General features: G+C 49.4%; 2 protein-coding genes across 12 annotated transcripts in view; both read right to left on the bottom strand.

Moving 5' to 3' along the window:
* Positions 1-8,328, bottom strand: part of MINK1 (misshapen like kinase 1) — a 52,499-nt gene extending 44,171 nt beyond the window's left edge. For 6 of the 8 annotated variants that reach the window (XM_019664871.1, XM_019664872.1, XM_019664874.1 and 3 more), the window contains exon 1: positions 7,996-8,328. In XM_019664871.1, the coding sequence (XP_019520416.1) occupies positions 7,996-8,052 (57 nt within the window). In that variant the 5' untranslated portion in view covers positions 8,053-8,328. The remainder of the gene's footprint in view (positions 1-7,995) is intronic. The other 2 variants (XM_019664878.1, XM_019664879.1) reach the window with 1 other exon arrangement.
* Positions 8,329-13,052: 4,724 nt separating this feature from the next.
* PLD2 (phospholipase D2) overlaps positions 13,053-19,054 on the bottom strand; it is an 18,188-nt gene continuing 12,186 nt past the window's right edge. For all 4 annotated transcript variants that reach the window (XM_019665042.1, XM_019665041.1, XM_019665040.1 and 1 more), the window contains 15 exons: positions 18,765-18,848; positions 18,536-18,614; positions 17,649-17,759; positions 17,292-17,462; positions 16,773-16,899; positions 16,472-16,590; positions 16,267-16,380; positions 16,049-16,153; positions 15,741-15,829; positions 15,520-15,633; positions 15,311-15,360; positions 14,904-15,038; positions 14,518-14,671; positions 14,033-14,147; positions 13,053-13,780 (listed from right to left, as the gene is read on the bottom strand). In XM_019665042.1, the coding sequence (XP_019520587.1) occupies positions 13,556-13,780; positions 14,033-14,147; positions 14,518-14,671; positions 14,904-15,038; positions 15,311-15,360; positions 15,520-15,633; positions 15,741-15,829; positions 16,049-16,153; positions 16,267-16,380; positions 16,472-16,590; positions 16,773-16,899; positions 17,292-17,462; positions 17,649-17,759; positions 18,536-18,614; positions 18,765-18,848 (1,792 nt within the window). In that variant the 3' untranslated portion in view covers positions 13,053-13,555. The remainder of the gene's footprint in view (positions 13,781-14,032; positions 14,148-14,517; positions 14,672-14,903; positions 15,039-15,310; positions 15,361-15,519; positions 15,634-15,740; positions 15,830-16,048; positions 16,154-16,266; positions 16,381-16,471; positions 16,591-16,772; positions 16,900-17,291; positions 17,463-17,648; positions 17,760-18,535; positions 18,615-18,764; positions 18,849-19,054) is intronic.

The following is a 19,054-nucleotide window of genomic DNA, read 5'->3' as shown; positions in this document are numbered from 1 at the left end:
TATTTGTTTACTGGCTAAAAACTCCCTCACAGACAGTGCCGTGTGAGCTGGTGCATTGTTGTGATGCAAGAGCCATGAATTGTTGGCGACAAGTTCAGGTCATCTAACTTTTTCATGCAGCCTTTTCAGCACTTCCAAATAGTAAACTTGGTTAACTGTCCAGTTAGTACAAATTCATTATAAATAATCCTTCTGATATCAAAAAAAGGTTAACAATAGCTTTGCAACAAGTTCGTGAACTTAATCGTCAGAACTTGTATACAAAGCATGCTTTGTTGCTTGTGGATTGAGTCTAGTAGGAAACGACAAGTCACAGGACTATTTAGATCCATATTTCTTACCAAGAAAGTAATTACTCAATCCCTAAATGTGCTCAGTATTTTGGTAGGCACTGTGAGGAATCAATGGGAAATATGGATCATGGTCAGTCTCTATATGTAAGGAAGTGATAGAGAAAACAAAACTGTAAAATATTATTCAATACAAGGCAATATATAACCAAATGCTAAATTGTAAGGTCTGTGGAAAGGTGGAGGACAAGAACAGTGAGAACTGGCATAGTCTGGGGAGGCTTCATGGAAAAAGCAGAAGTTGAGGTAACCCTTAAAGGAAGTGGAATTTTCTTCACTCAGCCCTACTGATCCTCAATCTGTTCACAGAAAAACTCCTGCAAGGACCGCTGTTCATAGAAAAACTCTTCCAAACTTGTGGTTCCAGGAGCAATTCAGCACTCCAAGCCCTTCAGATCACATCTCAAATGGTTCCTGGTGGGAGAGGTTGTGAGAAATTCCCCATTCTCCTTCAGAAAACAAACTAATGGCAGCGGCTTTAAGGAGGCAAGGCAAGGGTCCATTCCTTGCCACATGCACGGACTTAGTCACAGACTTGAGTTGGAGGGGGTTCCTGGTTGTGATTACAGATTACTTCACCTGTCACTTGTGGCCCTGTAAGATTCTCCTGCTATGGGGACATGCACTTCCCAGGTGAGTCTGAGGTCCTAACTACAACCTCTGTCAAAGGTCTGCTTGCCTCCTCCTTTACCAACCATCACCATTTGTCTTAGGCAGTCCACATCCTCCATTCATCTCACTCCAGCCACTAAGGTTCCTCCCACAGGCTGTGCACCAAATACTTCTCACAGCCCATCCCACTGTCTTCTACTCTGCCACCCTCCTGACATTTAAGCTGCTTCTGAAGTTTGGCTCCTCCAAGAAGCCCAAGTTTGGCTTCCCCAACCCTGTTTTATTTGAAATGTGCAAAATCAGTAACACTCCCCCTACATACCCCACTCATCCTTTATTTGTACACAATGTAAATTGGAAGTCTCATCTATTTATATACATTATCTAATGTTAGGAAAATCCCACTTCCCACAGACCACATCAGCTAAGCCCAAGGCTGAGCATACTTGTGCTTATTTCTGTGAGACTTACCTACCTTCCAACCCTAGCCACCACTCAGGCTAATAACATCTAGTGATACACACACAAAGGTAACACATGAGGAGATGGACATGTTAATTAGCTTGACTACGGTAACCATTTCACTGTGTATATTAAAACATCATGTTGTAGACTCTAGATATATACATTTTATTAAAAGATAAAATACCTAGTGATACACCCTTCTCCCTCACACGTCCTCTCCAGACAAGCACATTCACCCACCCTCGACAGGGCAACATGTGAGTCCACAGATCCCATACTCAGAGACTCTCCCCCACTAAATAAAAATGAGGGTCATATGCCCTTTCCATATACACATCCCCTTACCCTTTGAAACAGATAAACAAACTTTTTTTCCTCCCACAGGAAGGCTCAGATGAAATCCTTTTGGAAATTTAAATCTGGAGTTTCCACCCCATCCTCAGGCCTCAAGACCTTAGGTTTTTTACCAAATGCTCTGTCTTAAGAATAGCCCATTCCAGGGTCTCCCAATTCTGGTCACCACCAAACTCTACCTGCTGGTTCACCTCTATTTACTCTTTCTGTGGAACTGCCAGCTTGGTTTTCTGATACGTAATTTACTTCTCAATCAATCAACCAACCAAATATTTGTTTTGTAATAATTAAAAACAATTGTTATATGCTCTCATGGCATACTCAAGCTTTCTGCTAGTCCTTATCATGGCTTGCAATATATACATATATACATATATATAATACATATATGATTTTTTATTTTTTAAAGATTTTATTGGGGAATTGGGGGAGGGGAACAGTGTTGGGGAAACAGGGAAGGGGAACAGACAAGTTGCTGTCGTTTTGTTCTTCAGTCTAGTTGTGGAGGACGTTCCTTCACTGGCCCATGTTGGTATTATCATTGCGCTCTTCCCGGGTGAGGCAGTCGCTCGCCAGCCACTGGACGGCCGCTCATGGCAGCTCACGGCAGTTCACAAAAGCTCACACCCGCTGCCAGCCAGCCCCACTGCAGCCTACACCATCGCCCGCGACTCACGGCAGCCCAGCTCCAGGTCGAACTGTTGTTCACCATCTTAGTTGTAGAGGGCGCAGTGTCACTGGCCCTCATGTGGGATCTGAACCAGGGCCCTACTGCTCAGAGCTGGCGTCCCAAGCCAACTCCTAATCAATACGCCACTGGGCCAGCCCTGATTTTTTATTGTCTCTCCCACTACACTACTACACTGTAGGAAAACAATAGCTGTTTTGTTCATCACTGTGCCCTCTGTGCCTAATTCTAGATCTTTCCTCAAAAAGAATAAGAAATCCTTCCCACAGTTAGGAAGTACATCTTCAGGCTGCACGGCCACTGAACATAACTCCAGGGGCTCCTTGAGTCACCACAATTCCATTCCTTTCTTCTCTCCTCCCTCTACCATTCCCTACCCTTATAAAGAACCTGAAGTATCTTTTCAATTACCTTCTGGAGGAGCTTCCTGTAGATGGGAGAATCCCAGACTCGAGTCAAGGGCTTGTTGGTTGGGAGAATAGCAGGAAGAACAGGAGAAAGGAGACAATGCATGTGGGCTGTGAACAGGGTCCAAGTCTTCCACTAAGTAAGAAAGACTTGTATCTTTCTATGTTGTATGGGCATTCGCGAAATGCTTTGAGAGTTGACTTATTAATAACCTGATTACTTTTTGTTCTATTTCTTCAGCTTAGGAAAGAAAAGACTAGGGACTTAGGAGTGTAAAGTGGGTGCTGGGACAGGGAAAAGACTAGATATCAGATTTCAAGATGACTGACCACAGGGTAACAAAAAATGAGTATAATTCATGGCAATCAGATTTACCAAAAACGTCTTGACCTCGAGGGTTCTAAGACACTGAGTAAAGCAGTAACCGTTCAGAAAAGGGGAGCCTGAACTTGCAAAGGCAGCTCTTAGGTGAATGCTCCCAGAGCTCTGATTAAATAGCGTAGTATGGTACTGAGCACAATACTACATCCTTCTCATAGTATCTAGAACCTGATTCACAATACAGCAGACTGACAATGCTCGTGACTGGCTGGTGCAGGACAGGACATTATTTACTTTCTCTGGAACAACTTTATCTGGAGACAGAAAGATTAGTCAGACAGACTCTCAGATGGCTTCTGGAGATGCTCTCCAGTCCCAAAATTGTTTTATGTTTCTGGGTTGAGAGGTTACTGCATTCCTTATTTACAGACCCATGCCAGAGTGCAAATTTATAAAGAACAGTTGCACACTTCCTGTCATCTTGTCCCCAAGATGACAAGTGAGGACACTTTACATATGCCAGCTTGCGTGAGTTACACTGTCTCAGGCATACAGTTCAAACTTGAAAGGAATGGAGGAGGCCAAGTCTGAAATCAGAATTCTATACAGCATAGTGTCAACTGAGCTCCTGGGGCAAGCATGAAGGGGTGGACCAGCTGGCTCTCTTACTAACCCTCTTATTGTTATCTTAAATGTCAAAACCTCACTTTTCCAAAGACCCTCCCCTCTGTGTATCACTAAGGGCGATGGCAATCTGTTATATCCCACAGCATAAAGGGTGGTGGTGTCTCTTCCCTCATTTGGGGAATCTTCCTTCCATCATTTTGCTAAAGCAGCATTTCACTTCACTCCAAAACAGCCCATTCCCCATTTGCAGCTCTCTAAGAAAAATGTCACTACTTAATGCCACTACTTCTGCTGTAAGAGGTCAGTCTTCCCATTCCCCTGCCTGAGACATCTGTCATCAACATTTGGACAGCTAGCACATCAGAACACAGCAGCAGTCCCACGTTGCTCAGCAGCCTAGAAATGCATGCCCAGAACTGCCAGCTTTCCAAGTGGTGCTGGCTCCACAGCCTCATGAAGAGAGAAGGAAGGGAAATAGACTTCTCTAAAGAACAGACACAACACAAAATCACTGAAAAAAGAACATCTCTGTCAGCACTACCACCTAGCAACATATTCTTCCTGACTGCACTCCATGCTATTATTTCAATACAGCAACACTGAGCATAGCTCCATAGTTTCAAGGACACTGCAGTCTAAAACGTCCAACTGGTTGGCCAGTAAAGAGAAGCTGTTTGATTTATGAAATGGGTTGACCAAAAAGAGTGATGCAAAAGGAAAGAGGTCAGCCTGGGGTATGTTCCCTCTTTGTCCTGTCAACTTCCACTGATACTTGTACTTTGTGAGAAGCCAAGAGTTCCAAGTCAGAAGATTCTTTTGGAATATAATCAAGTTTAGACACAGAGAATGTTTGAAACAAGAGGCCCAAATTTTCTCTTGGATGATCCTAGCTTTACTTCAAGGGCATCACTCAGATGGAGGCTTCCAGAACTCTGTCTACCACCAGACAAGGTCTGGCTCCAAAACAACTCAGAAAATATATTTTTTTAAGTGTGTGTCTATAAAAGAGGGGCAAAAAGAAGCCTAACAAGCATGACAGTTATTGAATGTTTTCTCTAAGCAAGCACTGCGCCAAGAGCTTTCACTTGTTATTGCATGCATTTACTCAACAAGCATCTGAGCCCCTGCTAAGTGTAAATAAGCACTGGAGATGCAAAAATGAACAAAACAGTCGAAATCATAGTTTCACTGATCTTACACTTTAGTTAAGTTGAAGAAAAAAAATATATATATATATATATGTCAGCTGGTAATAAATACTATGAAGTAAAATAAAGCTGACTAAGGGAATGCTATATAAAATTTTATATGAAAATAAAGCAGGGAAGGGAGTGCTATTTTAGATATAGTTGTCCTGGAAGGCTTCTCTGATTGTCATTTGATAACAATTAACAACAGTAAGGACTAGCGTATGGTCACTACATACCAGGAACTGAACTAAGTACTTAGCATCCTCAGTAACTCTCAGTTCAATACTATTACCATCCTTACGCAGATGAGAAAACAGCCTTAGAGAGGTTAAGGCTCTCTGTAGCAAGTAAGGGGAGGAGGAGGAGCAAGGCCAAGTTTATACAGTGAGAAAGCCAGGACTTGAACTCAGGAATACAACCTCATGCTACTGTGTCGATGGAGAAACAGAGCCTCAAAGAGGTCAAGTGTGCTTGTGGTCACAAAGTGGCAGGTTCACCTGGCCTTCCCACACATGGCTAAGAGATTGGTGCAATTCAATCTTCCCTAATATCAGACTATTACTCTCATCACCAGTTGAAAATCAAGCCTTATCTTGAAACAAGAGAAAGACAACTTAGGCTCTTCAAGGCCAGCTAATAAATGCTGAATATGTTCCTCTCCCATCCCCCTGCCCAGGCCCCCAACACAACATGATGTAAAGGGAAACATGTTTTGCCGTTAATTTTTCAGGTTACCAGTTTCTCATTGAAAAACAGACAGGAACAGAACAAGAGATGACTGAGCTAGCTGCTCCACACTGCCCCAGCAGCTCTCTGAGGTAGAGGGGACAGGCACTGAGAAAAGGTCAGCCGCAAGGGAGAAGCAGGCCCTCTCTAGCCCCATTTCAAATGAAGCACAGATCTCCCTCAAGCCCTTAGAGTACTTGGGTGGCAGTGAGGGGAGGGGGATGCTTTCTTAGGAAGTTCGAGGCAGGAAAGACAGAAGCACTGGGAGCATGTCAGCCGGATCTCTTGAGGGTGAGAGAGGAGAATAAGGCCGGAGGCAACTGAGGAAGAAGGCTAACATTGCTTCAAGCAGAGAAGTCCAGAAGGGAAATGCCACATCCAAGGTCAGAGGGTATTTGCAGAATTGCTGAAAATCCCAAGCTTAGGGTCCACGCCAAACTACCAGAAGAGAGAGGATAAAGGAAAAGAGAAGCCCAAGCAGAGCCCCACAAGGTTTAAGCCAAAGGTCATGGTTTGGACCCACCCATTTTTTTGTTCTATTTCAATCATCACAGCCACAGACCCTGTAGCATGAGTTAATCAACAACCCAGGTGGGAAGGGAAGATGGGGGTTCATCCTAGAGAGCACATCAAGGGATGCCTGGATTACCATTTTATGCCCCAACTATTGATAGTTTTTAACTTGTGAATCAAGGTTTTAACTGACCTTAATAATCTCCCTTCTAAAGTCTTCAGGCCTTCTCTACACACACACACACACACACACACACACACACACACACACACACACACACACACAGAAATTCAATGCTCAGTCTCCCCGCTCAGCAATTTATCACTTTATCTCCAGCAAGTCGGGTCTCCTAGCCCAACATTGCACCAGACAAATTATGACCTGAATGGCAAGAAAAACTGTGTCACCTAGAGAAACCCAATTAACAACATGACTCTGTTCTCTTCAATTCCCCTCTCCCCTCCAGGCATATCCGGGGCACCTGTGTGGCTGACCGCCTTTTCACGATACTGGCCATATTCCCTGGCTAACTCTAAAGACAGAAGACAATTTAAACAGGGCCTCCAGAGAAGCTAACCAAGCGAGGGGAAATCCTGCTCACCTCACACCTTGGCCAGTTGAGAAAACCCAAAGGCCACAGGACAAAAACACCACCAGGGTGATAGTCTGCAGTATTTACCGTGAAATCACTAAGTTGCCCCTTAAGTCAGAGCTCCTTGCTCAAGAAAAGCACATAAATGCTGCTGAAAGCTCCCAAATGAGGGCGTGCAAGCGCCCCAGGAAGAACAATGAATAGGTATTTCGAAGAAATTCCTGCTACTTAGTTTCCTCTCATCCGTTTTCTAATTAGCCTCTCCCTTGAGAGAGCTCCATTATCTCCTCCTCCCTCCAGCAGGCTTTCCAAACCTCCGGATTGACCACATGCAGCATGTGTTTTCTGAGTGTACACACAGATAAACATCCTCTTCTCAGCCCATGCTAGAGTTTCTGAAGTGAATAAAAGCTTCCCGTCTTCCCCCAGTGCACTTGTCTTTCCTCCCAGCTCCACACTACCGCAGAGTTGGTAATGTAATATTCAGGGACCCTGAGACCGGAAATGCCTGGGTCTGGACTGCTGCACTTGAAACACGAGAGAAGGGATAGGGAGAGCTGAACACGGTCGGAGGTGTGGGGTGGAGATGGGAGGCTGAAATGCCGACCAGGGAGAGATGCAATTCGGGGGTGGGCGAGGAGGAGGAAGGATGATGAGGGGGAGGCTGTCAAGGCAGTTGCAAAGTCAAAATTCGAGAAGCCCAGAAAGAGGAGGGGGAGGAAGAAGACGTAAGTAAGGCAAGGGTGAAAAGAGGCCCAAGAGGAGGTGGGCGGCCAGGGAGGGGCACCACAGTAAAGATTCTGCAGGTGATGGGGGCTTACGTTTAGGGGAACCAGAGGGTTGACCCTCAAACACCTTGGAGGCAGGGGGTCCGGAACCTGAGCAAAGGTGGAGGTGGCAGATAGTGTGGGGGCGGGGCACCACAGGGTGGGAGCTGAACTGGCTCCCAGAATCTGCAGCAAGTGGAGAAAGAAGGGGAGCGAAGGGCAGGGGCACCGCAGCGGCGGATGCCCAGGAAAGGGGCGAGGGTCGCCGAGGGGGACTGAGCTGGCGGAGGGGGCGCCTGAGGAGCACATGGGGCTTGCAGCTACCCGCTCCCCTGCGGCAGGGATAGGAACCAGGGCGAAGCTGAGGGGCGGCGCGCTCACCCGCAGGGCAGACAGGTCGATGTCGTCCAGGCTGCGGGCGGGGGCTGGGTCGCCCATGGCCTCCGCAGGGAATGGGGGCCTGGGGCCGCTCACGCTCCTGCTCGGTTATTCCGCTGCCGCCGTCGCCGCTTCTCCCCCATTGGGGGATCCTGGGGGCGGACTCCACCGCGCCTCCCCCAGGGAACGGAGATGGGGAGGGCCGGCGGGAGGACCGACCCACAGGCTGACAGGAGCTATCTATCGTCCGGGAGCCTGCAACCCGAGCCTCCCGACTCTCCTGCGCAAGCGCGGTGTGGCCGAGCGCCGGGAGGGCGGACGAGAGAATGTGACGCGAGCGCGCCGGGTTCCCCCCACCCCCAGGCACCGACACCTGCGCGCAGGCGCAGGAGAGATAGCGAAAGGCGCGCGCGAGGACTGAGCGACCGCGCGAGCCGGGCGTGAAAGAAGTGGGCGGCGGCCGAGGCGGCCGCGGAGTGCGCCCACCAGCTCCCGCGCGTGCGCACACACATTTACTTCCCTTTCCCTATTTTTTGCTCTTTTCCCTCCCCCATTTCCTTCTTAGCTCTCCTTTGACGCCTTTCCTTCTCTTTCCCTCCACTTCGTGTGCCCAGCTGCCAATCAAGCCACCCACCTCTCTATTTGCGGGGGAAGGGGGCGGGACCCAGCCCCCTCTATTACCAGAGGGAGTTGTTATGGTAACTCCCCACGCGAGGGTTAGGTGGCCTCTAGATAGGATGGGCTGTCCACCCACCTAATTGCCATGGCAACATTGGAGCCGGTGAGGGAGGAGCCTCTCAGTGAGAACTTGGCTGAAGATACCACTTGGGAGTCGGGAAGTGGAGGGGGTGGGGCTCACTGCCTCAAGAAAACCCTTTATCCCCTTCCAGAGCTGGAGTGGCGAGTGGAATGTTGAGGAGGGGATCTCAGATCTCAGGATAGGGACTCTTACCGCAGACCTTAATCCCTGCATCTCTTGTTCTGCACAAAGGAACTGTTTCAACAGTTATTCCTTGACTGATCACTGGACCACCGTGTGGGGGAAGTGGTGGCAGGGAGAGACGGAAGAGAGGAGGAGGAATCTGGCCAACACCTTCAAATCTTGCCTAAGTCACCCTAGGTCTAGTCATGTTGGCACAGCACTCCCAGCCATTAGCTTCACTGGAGGCTGAGTAATGCTATGAAAAGAACAAGGAGTCGTGTTCCGCCACTGACATGCTGTGTCACCTTGAGCAAGTTGCTTTGCTTCTCTGAGCATTTCCGTGTTGGAAAAGGCTGGCCCCCAAAATCACTTCCAGCAACAATATTATCTCTGAAACAGCCCACCACCAGCCTTAATGTAAACGTTATTTAGGAGAGTTTGGATAAAAAGTCCTTGGAGAGGAGCTAACACCCTCCTTTCTGGACCCTCCTCCTTAGCACTTTCAGATGCACCGTTCACTCAGTCTTGCTTCCCTGCTCTCCTATTTACAATACCTTGCCGTTGTCCTTGTCCAAGGCACAATCCCAACTCACCTCCATTACTCTTATCAGTTTCCTTCTTGGTCTCCCTGCCCGACCCCCTTAAATCAATTCTCCATACCCAGAGTGATTTTTCTAAAACTCAAATCTGATGTCTTTCTCCTATTTAAGACTCTTCACTGGCTCCCTACTGTCTTTTGAGTTAGTCTAAAGTACAGCATCAAAGCCTTCAAGATTCTACCTGCTTCTCCTGCCTTGTTTTTCAACATTCCATCATCCAAACCCACATATTCTAGCCATACTGAAATCCTCTACTCAGTTCTCAGAATTCAGCAGACCTTCCTCCAGCCTTTGCTCTTTCTGTTTCTTCTCCCTGGAATAGTCTTAACTATGCCCACTCTCACTGTCCTTTGCTTTGTCCTACATGTCTAAATCACCTCTTCCATGAAGCCTGTCTCTTTCGTTCTCTTTCTTTCTTTTTCTTTCTTTTTAATTAGGAAACAGTGTGTTTTTTCCAGGACCTGTCTGCTCCAAGTCAAGTAGTTGTTTCAGTCTAGTTATGGAGGATGCAATCTCAGTGGCCCATGTAGGAATCGAACCGGCAACCTTGGTGTTATGAGCACTGCCCTCTAACCAACTGAGCTAACCATGAAGCCTTTCTTGACTCATTAAGACTGAGTTTGGCTCTTCTGTTTTTGCCTGGCATAAACCCATGGTAACATTTAACGCTTTGAGTTGTAAATGCCTATTAAATCTCCTTAAAGGCAGAAATTATGCAGTTATGTTCGGCACAGGGCCTGGCAACCATGAGAGGTTCAGTAACACATAAGTGAATGAAGACCTCTATTGTCTGGGTAGATACTGTGGTATATAGTAATTCAAGGTCAAGACCATGGGATCGTAGGGGAAAAAAAACATAGAATTTGAAGTTAGTGCTTTGGAAAAGTCATTAAATCTCTCTAAGCCTCAATTGTATCATCTGTAAAATAAAGATAATAACAGGGAGGGTAGGATAAAATAACATTAGGTATGTAAAGCACTATGTATGTACTAGTTCCTTAATACACTTACTAATAATGCCTGATTCATAAAACAGTGTTTAATAAAGAGATATTGAATTGATGAATGAGCAAATTAAGATCACAGGAGCAGGATAAACCTCCAAACCTCAAGAGGCAGTTTAATCAGGGGGGTGGGGAGGGTAGAAAAACAAGATTGATCCCATGCTGATAATTATTAAAGGGGAGTATGGATGTGTGGATACATGAGGGATCATTATCCTTTTCTCTCTCTCTCTCTCTCTCNTGTGTGTGTGTGTGTGTGTGTGTGTGTCCATAATAAAAACTTAAAGAAAGACAATGAGGTGGAAGAAGCCCTGGATCAAGCATGAAGAAAAGTGAGTATATTAAAAATAATACAAATTGTAGGACTCCTGGGGAATGAATGAACATTTTGCACAAGCCCAGTCGCCCTCAAGGTCTCCCACCAACTTTAGGAGGCTGGATTCATTCTCTTCGTCCTGGGTCTAGAGTCAACTCTTCCAATTCCAAGCCCACTGCTCTTTTCCCTGCACTGCTGTGCCCTCCAATAAGGAAACTCCAGGACTAATGTGGGGTGGGGAGCATAGACCAATAGACATTGTGAAGCAGGAGCCCACCGAGCCCCTGGCTCAGCCAGCCACTACCTCCACCCCACTCTACAGTTAATGAGGTAATGGTCCCCTAGGGAAAGAGGCACTTAGTGCTGACAATGAGACTAATTAGCAGAGTACCAATTAGTACCAGGGGACCGCTAAATGTGGGAGGGGTGATTTCATGTTTGGAAGTGGCTTCTTCAGAGCAGAAGCACGGAGGGCTGGACTCGAAAGGATGGGAGCAAGGCAACAGCATCCTCTGCACATCATCCTTCACCAGCATATCCCTCTTCTAGGAAGGCTTCCTAAACTCCTCACTCTACTCCCATTCCTGTGGTCAATTCTGAAACTGTGGAGTGAGGCTGGGGGAATTAAGGGCAAGAGCCAGGACCGGTGCTAAACTTTTTTCTAATTGCAAAATGTTTCAGATATATGAAAAGATATGAATATATATATATATATATGTATATATATATATATAAAAGTTCATATATCCATCACTAAGCTTAATAAGTCACAGATTCACTTGAAGAGGTCTCTCTGTATACCCTTCTGTTATCCCTTTTTCTCCACCGCCACAGGAGGTAGCCCTTTGCAAGCTGCTGTGTGCTATACGTTTTCATAGGCTGTACCATTTATTTTCTCTGTTCTTTCCGTCAGAGCAGCACCATCCAATAGAACTTTGTGCAATAATGGAAATGGTCTATACCTGCTTTGTCCAATATGCTAGCCACTACCAACAAGTGAACATTTGAAATGTGGCTAGTGCAAATGGGGAACGAAATTTTTTTTTTTTTTAGATTTTTTATTGGGGAATTGGGGGAGGGGAACAGCGTTGGGGAATCGGGGGAAGGGGAACAGACAAGTTGCTGTCGTTTTGTTCTTCAGTCTAGCTGTGGAGGACGTCGCTTCACTGGCCCATGTTGGTATTATCACCGTGCTCTTCCCAGGTGAGGCAGATCGGTGGCCAGCCTCTGGACAGCCGCTCACGGCGGCTCTTGCCAGCTCATACCGGCTGCCAGCCGCTCAGGCTGGTTACCAACCCCGCACGGTAGCTTATGGCAGCCCACTGCAGCAGAGGCTGCAGCCTATGCCGTTGCCAGCGACCCACGGCAGCCCAGCTCCAGGTTGAGCTGTTGTTCACCATCTTAGCTGTAGAGGGCGCAGCGTCACTGGCCCCCAAGTGGGATCCGAACCAGGGCCCTGCTGCTCAGAGCTGGCATCCCAAGCCAGCTCCTAACCAACACGCCACTCGGCTGGCCCTAAATTTTTAATTATTTGATTTTAATTAATTTAAATGTAAATGGCAAAATCTAGCTAGCGACTACTATATTGGACAGTGACGCTCCAGGACATGTGTGCCTAAATGCCCCACGAGGGTGGGGTCTTATTGTACTCACTTCTGTGAGTCTACCACAATTTCTGGCCAATAGCAGGCGCTCAATAAGTATTTAAGTCAAGGACTGAATCTTTACAGCAAGCCAGTTGTGTATTACTCCCATTTCCGCTAGGATCGAGGCCCAGAAGCAATATGACTTGAGAAAGTACCTAGGTAATAAGTGACAAGTCCAGGATTTGGGCCCAGTTCTTCTGATCTTAAGCCTATACCTTTAACCACTCCCAAAGGGGCTTCCCTGAGCCTCTCCCAGTGCTGTCACTTAAGGAACAGGAGGCAGCCCCTCCAGGCCCCTCTCTGTGTCCCTCCCTCAGCTCCATTGTTCTCCAGGTCTCCTGGTTTGGCCCTGCCGTTCCTTATGCCTAGGCAGCAAGCACTGGGTGAACACCTCCTCCTCGCAGCTAGGTGACTAAGCTCCAGAAGCCACAGACAATTACAGCGTAGTTGGAGACAGCAGGAAAAAAGAAAGGAATGGGGTGGCGAGGTGAAGGGGCCTGGTACTATGTGTAGGCAGGAAGTGGTGGCTGAAGCAAGTACTCGGTTCCCCTGAGGAAGAGGCACAGATTTTTTTCTATGCTTTTATTTATGAAATGCTTATTGAACTGATACAAAGTTAGTGTCTGTCAGCAGGCTGGGGGGAGGGGAGTTAGTGTGCACCCCCCACCCTTCCCCACTGTGGGGGCTGAAGCCAGGGCTGGCTTCATCCTTCCCTCCACCTTGGCAGCAGTGGGCTGGGAGAGGCCCTGGGGCAGGAGGAGGAGAGGAGAGATGGGAAGGCTTGCTCCAGGTGTCCTGGCAGAAGCTTTGCTTCTCCTCTGTAGCAGTGGTTTGAACTGGGCAGCAGGGAGGATGAACGTCTCTGGGACCTCCTCCTGCCTCCCCAGTCCAGGGCCGGTAGTGTCCTTTTTGGCTGCTTCTCAGGAAAGGGTCCTCTGTGACTTCTCTTGTCCCCTTCAGAGATGCTGCCTCCCCCAGGTCTCAAAGGCACAGGGCACTGCCCTCAGTCCTCAGGATCAGGGGGCCAGACTCAGTGGAGCCCAGCGGCTGGTGACGTGTTCTGGCTGGAGCCACAGCTATGTCCACACTTCTAGGGGCATCACGCCCTCTTTGCTACTCAGAGGGGGCAGCAAGGACTCATCCTCCAGGAACTTGAGGGGGAAGTGGACCAGGTGGCCCTGGACCTGGGTGAGCTCAGACCGGGCCAAGGGAGGGCTGACCATGGCTAGGGGCTCCACTGCCACATACTCCCGGAGTGCCCTCAGGGAACGTGTGGCGTTGGACGGCAAGCAGCGGAAGATCTGTGGGTGGGGGGCCATGGAAGACAATAAAGCTTGGGGACACTTTGCCAAGAGCCCAAGCCTAACTGAGCTGGGCACCTCCATCCCCACATCATCTCCCCCCACATTGACCCTGAGCCACTGAATCCCATGGTATGCCCTCAGACCCTCATGCCTCTTCTGAGAATGGCTGTGTGGTGGGGCTTCTCTCCACCCCACCCTGATCAGGATAATCCATGAATTGCCCCCTGGCCCGTCCCTCTCAGCACCGACCTGCTCATAGATGTTGGCGTTGCTCTCAGCTGTGTCTTGCCACAACTGGAAGAAGTCATCACAGACAGGGTCTCGGAGATCCAGGTCTGGCCGGGAATCAGCCCCAAGAACCACGCTATGGGAGAAAAGGGTCCCAGCAGGGCCAGATAAAGGTCCTTAGAAAACCCAAATACCAGGGAAGTTATGTTGTGCCTACCCAGGTTATTCAAAATGGATGCAGTGCTAAACAGTAAGATAGTGTCCAACAGAGCCTTCATTTGTCTCTAGCAACTACTTTGGTGCTCTAAAAAAAAATACCAAATTATTTTAAGTTGGTTTTTTTTCCTCATTTTTTTGGTGTTCCGACTTTGCTGGTACCCCAAACTGGATTAGTCTGTCTATTGCGAAATCCAGCAATATGTATAAGCAATCCTCCCACCTGCTTAAAAGGCAGACCCCCCCCTCCACCTCCCAGCCACACCTTATAGCACCCACCCCAGCTCTACCTGAAGCAGTGCTTCCGCAAACTCAAGGCAAACCTGCCCGCCTGATATTCTACACCATCCATGAGGGATGGTTCCATCTCCGTGTCCTCAATGAGCACAGCCAGCTCACTGTCCCGCCTCCCCAGCAGGCTCCGGTCATTGATGTTCGCAGAGCCTAGGGTGGGTGCAGAATACACTGTGTCTGCCTGAGCCCAGGGGGGTGCCCTCTAACCCATCACCTCTACAGAACACCTGCCAGTGGGCAACACACCTTCTTTGGCTTCCATCCCCAGTTGGGCTTCCACAGCAGTCTCTGTCTCCTCCCTTCATCCCATTGTCCCTGGCTGGGCCCTGCTCCACTGCTCCCCACCCCTCCTGCTGCCCAGGGACCAAGATCCAGCACTGACCAATGATGACTATCCGGTCATCTGCAATGAGCATCTTGCTGTGGATATAGATAAGCTCTGAGACTGGGTGCCCGCCCAGCTCTCCATGGGTGCGGAGTCCACAGATGGATATATAGTCCCGCCACGCGGTCCCCACTATGAGTAAGAGATAGGGAGAGCAGGGAGTGAGGTGAGAAGTGCCCTCCATGTGCAGATGGAGCCCTGTCCCATCCACCTCCTCACTTCAGAAGCCCTTTAGAGCCCAATCTATATACTTCTCTCTGCAGTGAAAGACCACCTGTGGTATCAGGGCAGTAGCCCCAGAAGCATACAGGAATGATAGCCTCCATTCCTCCACCCAGGTCCAAGTCCCCAATCTCCCCTTCCCCAGGGGTCCAGGGCTTGAACCCCTGGTCCTCAGCACTCACTGGCTGCTTTGAGGCGATGTAGGATTGAATATTCCCCGCGACACAGGGTCCTGAGGGAAAAGAATGGGTGAGGGAAACGAAGCCTGGAGAAGGGGATGCGGGTTTTCAGGAGAGAGGTGGACCTCAAAAGTCCAGCAGGAAGGGCTCAGGATAGAGTCAGGATGGAAGCATGGTTGGGATGGGGCCATGGAAACCCCACAGAAGGTCACCTGTAAGTGAAGTGCAGAATGGCCTGGATGGAGTTACCACCACCTGTGGAGATGTCACCCTCAAAACCAGGGAGCAGGGGCAGAAGCACATAGACTCGGAAGCACTGATCTTGCCTGGGAAGGAGGTAGAGTCAGAGTTGTGACCTCTCTCCAAAGTCCCACCCCTCCAGTTGGGTTTAAAGCATGCCCATAATCCCCACCTTCCTGCCTGTCCACCTTACTTGTGGGCCTTCAGGATTCTGTCCACAATCTCATCGCCCACCTTGTTCAGAACCGTCCGTCCATCTGAGCAGCTAATGAAGAACTGATTCTGGGGCAGGGACCAAAGAGAGACATCAGCCGCCAGGCCACTGCCCCTGCCCTCAGCTCCCAGTCACCATCCCCACCTTCAGGCTCCAGGCCTGGGCCCCAGGCTTCAGCTTTTCTCCAGGCCCAGCTATGCCAACCCAAAACACTGATCCTGCTGACATCCTAAGGCTCTCTCCGGGGACACTCCCTCTATTCTCTCTCCTCCTCCCCCCAGTCAGACCTCAATGTAGAGAAAGTGCTGGCTCTCCTTGATGGTGTGCAGGTAGGCATTGAGGATGGAATTCTCCGAAGTCCCCGCTGACCAGCGGTCCACTGACCGCAAGACCTGAGGGGATGGCAAATATGATGTGGCTCCTGACCCCAGGACAGGAGAAGTCTGGGGGTGCTCTCAGGTCAAGGAGAGTGTAGGGAAGGAGCAAGCTGAAGTCAGGCCCTCACCTGCACGGTGGCACACTGCCCCCCTGGGAGTGTGAAGGGGAGCCTGTTTGAGGTGCTGGTGGACTTGGGCAGCAGGTAAGGGTACATGGGTGTCTTGTACTTGGCCTTGATAGTCTGAGGTGGAGGGATGGCAGAGTCAGTGGGAGGTGGCAAGCTGCCCCTGGCTCCCTCTCAACCTCCACTCTCCATAGGAGGGAGTGAGCACCTTGGTGAGGTTCCAGCGCTGGATGAAGTGCCGAGCCAGGTCCCGGGCAGGTGGGCCGTGGACAACCACCCCCACATCCCGCCATGGCATCCGAGGTGTGGTCTCCCTGTCAATGAAATCTGGGGGTCCCAGGAGAGTCAGGAGAGAGGTCAGGGATGGTCTCTTAGAGATACTTGGGGCAGGGAGGAGGCTGACCAGAGGAAAGGCTGCATTATCCTTGACCCAGCTCGTCCCATTCTCAGTCCCAGCCTCAACTTCTGCCCCTGCTCCCAGCTCTTGGGGACTTTGAGGGAACCCTCACCCTCAAAAGGCCGGTCCAGCTGCACCCAGTCCTTAGTGATAAGATTGCTGTAGTCTTTGCCCAGCCAGAAGAGTTGGTTGTGAGGCAAGTCTGGGGTGGCTGGAGAGTCTGAGCACGGGGTGGGAGGCTGTGAGAGGAACACACCCAAGCCATGGGCAAGGAGAGGTCATGGGCACCATACAGAGCCCGGGCCAAAGAGAAGATAGGAACACTGAAAGAGTGTGAGACAGAAAGACAGAGACACAGAGAGTAAGAATGAAACAGAGAGACTCTGATTCCCCAACCCATCCCTTCACCTGCACTTCCCAAAAGAAACTGGGGGGTGGAGGGCTTAGTAGAAATGGGGAAGAGACCGGGTCATTGTATCTTCAAAGTGGGTTCTTGGGGTCCCAGGAAGTCTGAGGAACTCTGAATGTAGGCAATGCTTGGAATGATTGGAGGGGAAGGCTGGAGCTGGGAAGGGGTGTGGATTTAGATTAGCTGAGTTTGGGGGAGCTCAGGAAGGCCTTGGGGGATTACCTGTGGGGCAGCTGATTCAGAGGAGTCCCCAAGGTCAGTCAGTCTGTAGTGCAGGTCATCCCAGCGGCCATAGGCGAGGTCCAACCCCCCCAAGAAGGCCACTACTTGGTCCACCACCAGGAGCTTCTCATGATGGGCCCACAATGTCACCTGGTCTGGATGGCGCATCACCTGGAGCGGGTATGGAGGAATTGAAGCGGGTATGAGAGGGGAGGGCTTAGGTGAGAGAAAGGCAGAGGCAGTGTTGGGAGGGAGGATGGAAAGATGAGATGTTTAAGGAAGGGGAGAGTTGAGAAAATGGGGACGTGTGGTGAGGAGGGCTGTAGTGTGGGAGGGGGTCTCTGAGGTATAAGTCACCTTTATGTTGGGGTGCAGCAGCATCAGAGCCCTCTTGCTATAGCCACTGTTGATGCCCAAGGCCAACTCCACTTCCTTAAACAGCAGTACAGACACACGGACACCCTCCTCCTGGTGGTAAGTAGGGTATCAGACCTAATGTCTCTTTCAGGATGGCCCCTTTCCACCCTCCCAAATCCTTCCCCATGCTCGGGATTCCTGGATATCCCTCCACCCAGCTTGAAGATCTTTCATGCTCTGCCAGTCACACGCTGCTTTGATGCTTGCAGCACACTTAGCAATGGGTGAGCAATCTGCTCACCTATTCATCCATCCACACGTCTACCCACCTACTTATCATTACCTATCCTTCCACCTTCCCAACCATTTACTCATCCCCTTATATACCATCTATCACTCATCCATCTACCCACCTACCCTCCTTTTGATCCACCTTTCCAACTTCATATCCTTTCATCTATCTCCCTTTCCATCATCTATCCATCTATTTACCCATCCATTCTCCATCACCCACATCTTTCCTCCTATCCATCAATGTCTATGGATGCCTTCAAAATGGCAGACACTATACCTTGTACTAGAACTCATGATATTAATCAATCCAGTGAGACAAAGACACATACACCCCAAGGTAATACAATAAAGTGCAATGGGTATTGAAAGGGAGGTCTATACCAGGTAGGGGAAGAACATGAAGAGGGAGGTGTCACTTCTCCTTAGGGAAGAGGAGGAGGTAATGTTTGCCGGACACTGAGCCAGGATGGGCATGTTTCCTCCCCCAAAGCCTCAGATTCCTTATCTTACCCCATGCTGCAGTCCCTTCTAACCAACCTCCACCCATAGACAACCCTGCCACACCTCCCCTTCAGCCTGACCACTCTCCTCACCGCCTTCTTCTTGAGGATAATGTCCAGTCTCCACTCATCTGAATGTGCCGGACGCTTCAGGTAAATCTCAGGACTCAACCTAGGATTCAGGGCCAGAGGTGAGGAAGGTAAGCTAAGCCCCAGACAACCAGCCACTCCTTTCCTTCCACTCCCTCCTCTGACCTATAAGCTGATCTGCTGTAGGCCCGATTCCACCCTTTCTTTCTCGGGCTTCTTTCCCCCCACTTACCACCAGTCTGTGATGAAAATCTCCTCTTGAGCTTGCAGGATGGCATCTGCCACAGCAGCAAAGTAACCTGCCCCATTCACAAACCTGGGGGGAGGCCAAGCCAAAGAAGTCAGGAGAGTCAGAAGCGAGAAAGCTTTGGAAAGTGAAGACTGGAGGACAGTCATGGGTCAGAAGTGACAGCAGGGTCAAAGATCAAGAGTGATCAGAGAGGTCCAGTGGTATCAGATATATCAAAGTGGGATAAGTTTGCCAATATAAGTTAAATAAAATTAAAAATTACAAAAGACACA

Source organism: Hipposideros armiger, unplaced genomic scaffold (genome assembly GCF_001890085.2).
Source record: "Hipposideros armiger isolate ML-2016 unplaced genomic scaffold, ASM189008v1 scaffold_431, whole genome shotgun sequence".
NCBI lineage: Eukaryota > Metazoa > Chordata > Mammalia > Chiroptera > Hipposideridae > Hipposideros > Hipposideros armiger.
Note: the sequence above shows the minus strand (reverse complement) of the source record. Positions and strands in the feature narration are given on the sequence as shown.